Consider the following 5940-nt stretch of genomic DNA (forward strand, 5'->3'; position numbering starts at 1 on the left):
ATGGCCCGCCTGACCGCAATAAAGACATTGCTCCTCAGGGGTTAGCCGGGCACGCCACAGCTGCATGGGTTCGGGCTGTGGTATAAGGGGCGAAGGGGTTGAAACAGAGTCACCAGGGGGCTCTGAGGGACCCGGCAAGACCATGGGGGAAGGAGGCGCGGGACCCGGTCTAGCTGCCCTTTCACGGCGCCGGCTACGGAGGCGGTTGTCCAGGTGGATGGCTAAGGCAACCAGGGAGTGAAGGTCGGGACTATCCTCCCTTACCGCCAACTCATCCCTCAGGGAGTCGATGAGGCCTCGCTGGAAAGCCTCCCGAAGGGCCTCCTCGTTCCACCCGGAGTCGGCGGCCAAAGTCCAAAATTCAATGGAATACTCAGCAACGGACCGGGAGCCCTGACGCAGGGAAAACAGTCGAGCAGAGGTGCTCCCCGAATGATCCGGGTGGTCGAACACTGTTCTGAACCGGGCAAGGAAGTCAGAAAACAAGCCCTCTCGAGGGTCCGTCTGTGACTGTACCGCCTCTGCCCAGGTAAGGGCTCTGCCCCTCAGGTGACCAATGACAAAGGCCACCATACTGGCCTCAGTGGCGAACGTAGTGGGGCGCTGACGGAAAATGGACTGACACTGAAACAGAAAACCTCGGCACCTCTCCAGGTCTCCATAAAAGGGCTCGGGATTAGGAATGGGCGTTTCCACGGGGGCCCCTGGAACCACGGGATCCGTCGGAGGCACGGGCGGTACTACAAGAACCTGAGGGACAGCAGAAGGAACAGGGTTAGGAGGTCCCAAACGAGCTACCTGTTGGGTCAGGTCCGTGAGCTGCTGGCTGAGTGTCTCCAGCATCTGATTGTGGCGGCTCAGGACCATCCCCACGGTAAGGTCCTCACCCCTTTGTGCATCTGTGGGTTCCATGTGGCCAGATTGTACTGTTATGGGTCGCAAAATCACCCAAGACTAAGGGGAACCCAAAGGCAGATGCAAAAAGAGGCCAAAAACCAGAAGTAGTCAAAAACCCCTTTAATTAACCAGTAACGGAACAAAGAAAGAAAAACAAATAACCAAAACAGACGACTGAGAACACAGGGGAGGCGGCAGGAGCGGTACTGATGGTGCAGGGGATCTGCGAGGTGGACAGGAGAACAGGAAGCCAAGAGCGGTGAACCAGGGCGCCAGGAGTGGTGGAACCAGGATACGAAGAGCGAAGGAATCAAGTCCGGGAGGCGGCAGGAACGCTGGGAAACCAGGAGCGGTGGAACCAGGATACGAAGAGCGAAGGAATCAAGTCCGGGAGGTGGCAGGAACGCTGGGAAACCAGGAGCGGTGGAACCAGGATACGAAGAGCGAAGGAATCAAGTCCGGGAGGCGGCAGGAATGCTGGGAAACCAGGAGCGGTGGAACCAGGATGCCAGGAACAAAGGAACCAAATCTAGGCGATGACAGGAACGAAGCACGTTAATAGTGAAAAGGAAAAACAGCATTAATTACTCACAGATGAGTGCTAAGACAGGAGTCGGCCATCTGTGTACCGTGTTGGCAAGCAGACAATCTGGCGAAGAGCAGAGGAAAAGCCGGCGTTTAAATGCAGTGGTTGATGAGATGGAAAACGAGGCACAGGTGAGTAGAGTCCGCCCTCCACCGATCCATTGGCTGGCTTCCGCAGCGAACTCCGGGAACAGTACCGCTCCAAGCCGCTAGGGGGAGAAGGGAGCCAGACAGGGAAAAGACAAACGCAAACACTAGCAAGAACAAAAACCGACCGGACTAACGGGGAAATAAACGAGAGTGGAGAAAACAAAACGCCAAACAGAATAAAAACAAACCAGCGGGGAAAATGAAAGTAAAAAAATAAGAGCTGAGCGAATCCTAACAGAAGGTGTAGCCTGTGGTTATAGAGCCTACCTGAATTTGTCACGTGGGAGAAGGAGGACTCAAATGCGGAAAATATAAATAAAATAATATTTTATTTATAACATAAAAAAACACAAACAGAGAAAAAACGAGAAAATAAAAACCAATCGGGAAGTCCGATGGTGCCGCTGAGACTGCAGGCAAAGGAAAACAACACAGAGAAATAAATAACAAATGAGAACGCGAACCCGGGTCTCCTCGGTGAGGGACGGTCGCGTAATCTCCGCGCTATAACGGCGCGGGTAGCTGAGAGTGACTGAGCACTTAAGGCGCTACAGTGGAGAAATGCGGAAGAGGTATTCTCCCGAATACACTAGCTCCAGACCAAAAGGAGGCTAGAAATGTCCGCGATCGGCGTATACCTCGCAGGGGTGCACAGCTGAGGGAGTTCGCCGATCTGAAAAGAGAAAAATATAATATTTAGTTTACACAGACAAAGTGCAGATTCGAACCGGGGAGTACAGCGTACGAGCCGAACGCTTAACAGCGTCGCCACCCAGCGGTAACTGAATCCTATGACTGACTGGTTAATAGGGCTTGCGAGAGTACTGCTCTCAGCACAATGGCTGGTAGAGTAGCAGCATCGCTAATGCTAGCCCGAGAAACAAAACGCAGCACGAGGGCTGCACGGCGTCGCACCACGCTAATATCTAAGGTAAAAAATAAAGACGTACCTCGACCTTTCAGTCTACACACCCTAATGGCTATGCCACCAGGGGATACCGTCTGAGCCCTAGAAAGCGCGGACGAACTGCCACTTACAAACCGGGAAACAAACAAAAGGTGCGACACCCACTGCTGTGCAGAGCTGGCTTAAATAGCCAGCTCGACAGCTGCGGGTGATCAGCCCTAATTGGTCCTCCTGCCACTTAAGGCCTTTGTTTGCCTTGCTCTGTAAGACCTACTTCGCTGGGAACTCGGAGTGCATTCACCAGCTACCGTAGGTCTCCTAATAGAATTAGGTTAAGGAAGCAGAACTGTATCAGATTTCTGTCCAAGAAGTCACCGGAAAAATGTCCATCATCTCTGAGCGTCTGGAAAATGTCCATCCAGAACTGTCCACTTTGTTTACGCAGAATGCCCCACCACGATTCTATGCGTTGGTTTGCCGTGCTGCATCCATAAATGAAACTTCTCTCTCCTGCGTAAGGGTCCGAGTGATTTCTGCGTAAAAACATCTGCATTTCCCTCACATGCCCATTCTCAGTACCTGGATCGGCACGCAGGCGCTGAGGGCAGCCTCCTATGCGCGTTACTGTGCTTATCCAATAACCCGCAATTACTTTTGGGTCGTTATTCGTGTTGTACGCCTCCATCCACATGACATGGCGACTAAATCCGTCAATGCAACCATTTATAGCAATGCCATAAGGCTTTAGATTATCGTACGAGTCCATATGCCATAAAGCGTTGGGGCCTCGGTTGCAGTACTGGCGACGGCGCAGACGCCGAGCGCACCGGAGTTGCACTCCTTCGGGATCAATCATTTTGATGATCATTCTCATCGTCTCCTGTGAAACTACAAACCCTCTTCGAATAGCACGGAGATGTAACCACCGATAGCCTTGTAGCCTGCCACTACCCGCAAGTTCCGCTTCAACAAAAGAGAAGATTTCCTCTAAGTCCGTCTGGTTCTTTCTTCTAAATAAATGCAGTTTACTGCAAATCCGTTTCAGCGTCCTTATGCTAATAACAATCCGGTGCTGTTGTGCCAAGAGATTGAGGATTTCTTTATTCGTAAAACCGATGCGAAAGTATAACTTCACCAAATCATGAACATCACTCATTTTAACACGAGGCGGCTGCTATGGCCATATTATTTCGACTTTAATCTCAGAATAATGTCGACTTTAATCTCAGAATAATATCAACTTTAATCTCAGAACAAATAAAAAAAAAAATTTTTCCTTAGTGGCCGTCGTAATCGGATGATGGATTTTGGAAGAGTTGTGCTTTACCCTCAATCAGGGCTCTCAAGTTTTCAAGTTTGTTTGGAGTGAGATGGGGGGTGGGGGGGGGGATTGTCAGAGGTTGTTCTGTAGATGTCTTTTTCCGGGGGGGTGCGGTCGGTATTACCTGATGATCCTGATGGTTCTTTTCCACCTTTTTTTTTTTTTTTTTTTTTTAATTGATTTATTATTTATTGAACAACAAATATATTACAAAAGAATACATCAATCACAGCCAATCACATACACAATGAAAATTAGACAATTATTAACTAAAAATTGCTCGAGGTTATAGAAATAGAAATAAAATAAACTATCAATAAAATTTGCTAAAGCAGGAATTTATAGATTTACCATTTAATGATTTTCTAAAATGACCTTAAGCGACAGAGAAGTTTTCTAACAGTGTTAAAGTACGTCTTGCCTTCACATTTTTACAGAGTTTTAACGAATTAATGTACTATATAAAGGATGCCTTAAAAGTGTTGAAGTTTGGTCTATTATTCATAAATTTACAACAATGAATGTGATATTTGGATAATATTAAGAGAAGGTTGACAATATAAGTGTCATCTGAATTAAATGTTACTTTTAGTTATTTCAAATAGAATAAATTCAGTTTTCAATTTAAAGTTATAGCTAATTTTTCTATTAATAAAATTATTTAAATCAGTCCACAAAAATGAGCAAAATGAACAATCCCAAAATAAGTGAGTAAGGGATTCTTCATATTTGTGACAAAATGAACATTCAGTATTTATATCTTTTTTTTAATTTAGCAATAGTTTTATTGATAGGGTAACATCTATGCAGAATCCTGAGAGTTACTTCCCTTACTTTATTTGTGATTTAAAAATGATTTGGTAAAAGCCGTGTTATTTTCCAATCTATATCATAATATAAGTTATTCCTAAAGAATACTGCAGCTGGTTTATATATTATATTCCTTTGAACAATGTTCCTGTTATGCTGGGGTCGTAACCCACCAAGAACCGGGGGGGGAAAGAACCCAAAAGGCGAGTGCACAAACAACCAAAACCCAGAAGTAATAACACAAAGATTTTATTAAACAATATAAATGAGGACCAAAACAAACAACCAAAAGGAAAACCAAAACGAGAGGGGGGCGGCAAGAGCGGTACTGGTAGCGCCGGGGAACTGCAGGGCGGACAGGTGACCAGGAGCGATGAACCGGGATGCAGGGAACGAACGATGAGTAGAGGAACCGAAGTGCAGGATGTAGGTGGAGAACGGATGCAGGAACGCAGGAAGACCAGGAACGGTGGGACCAGAAAACAGGAAGCCGTAGGAACGCAGGAGAACCAGGAGCGGCGGAACCAGGAGCGGGGGGGAAGGTCTAGGAAGCGATGAAAAACAAAATGCGTTAGGAGAAAAAGGTAATAGCAGTGAACTCACGTTTCTAAAGGCACGACGAACAGCCGTCTGTGTACCGTATGGTGAGCAGACAATCTGGCGAGGAATGCAGGAAAAGCCGGCGTATAAATGCAGGAGTTGATGAGATGAGGAATGAGGCGCAGGTGTGTGTGGAGTCCGCCCTCCAGCGATCTATTGGCTGGTTACCGCAGCAACCTCCGAAAACAGTACCGCTCCAGGCCGCTAGGGGGAGCAGGGAGCAAAACGGGAAAACAAACGCAAAACAACACCAAGAACAAAAGCGATCGGGGGAAACTAAAGAAAACCGAGAAAAACTAAATACACCCCGGGATAAAACAAAACGCTGGGAAACCCTGAAAATAAAAGGTAAGTGCTGGCGGATCCTAACAGTTCCTAATACATACGTTAGGTTCTCTTCCACCTCCAGCACAGAGCATAGGCTGCGCATTCATGGAACGCTTGCTTGCAGCTGAAACCTATTTCAGACCTCGCCCAGCAACAGTAAATTCTATTTCTATAGAGTAGTCTGCCTTTGACTCGTGTGTAGGATAGGTTATAGTCATTTCTGTGCAGCGAAGATAATCATTTCTCAGTGTGAGAAATGCCATGTGTGGCATGTGAGCTTGTTGAAATGCGTGTGTCTCACGCTCAATGCGTGAGACTTGAGAGCCCTGCCCTAAATATATCC

The 5940-nt window shown here is 47.3% G+C and overlaps 1 protein-coding gene across 1 annotated transcript; it reads right to left on the minus strand.

Annotated features, from left to right (window-relative positions):
- Positions 1-1278: 1278 nt before the first annotated feature.
- On the minus strand, positions 1279-5700 carry LOC134318339 (uncharacterized). The gene is made up of 5 exons (XM_062999207.1): positions 5309-5700; positions 4969-5214; positions 2013-2042; positions 1527-1691; positions 1279-1426 (listed from the first exon to the last, which is right to left on the minus strand). Exons 1-5 carry the CDS (start codon positions 5698-5700, stop codon positions 1279-1281), a joined length of 981 nt encoding a protein of 326 aa, XP_062855277.1.
- Positions 5701-5940: the final 240 nt, after the last annotated feature.

This window comes from Trichomycterus rosablanca, chromosome 1, assembly GCF_030014385.1.
Source record: "Trichomycterus rosablanca isolate fTriRos1 chromosome 1, fTriRos1.hap1, whole genome shotgun sequence".
NCBI lineage: Eukaryota > Metazoa > Chordata > Actinopteri > Siluriformes > Trichomycteridae > Trichomycterus > Trichomycterus rosablanca.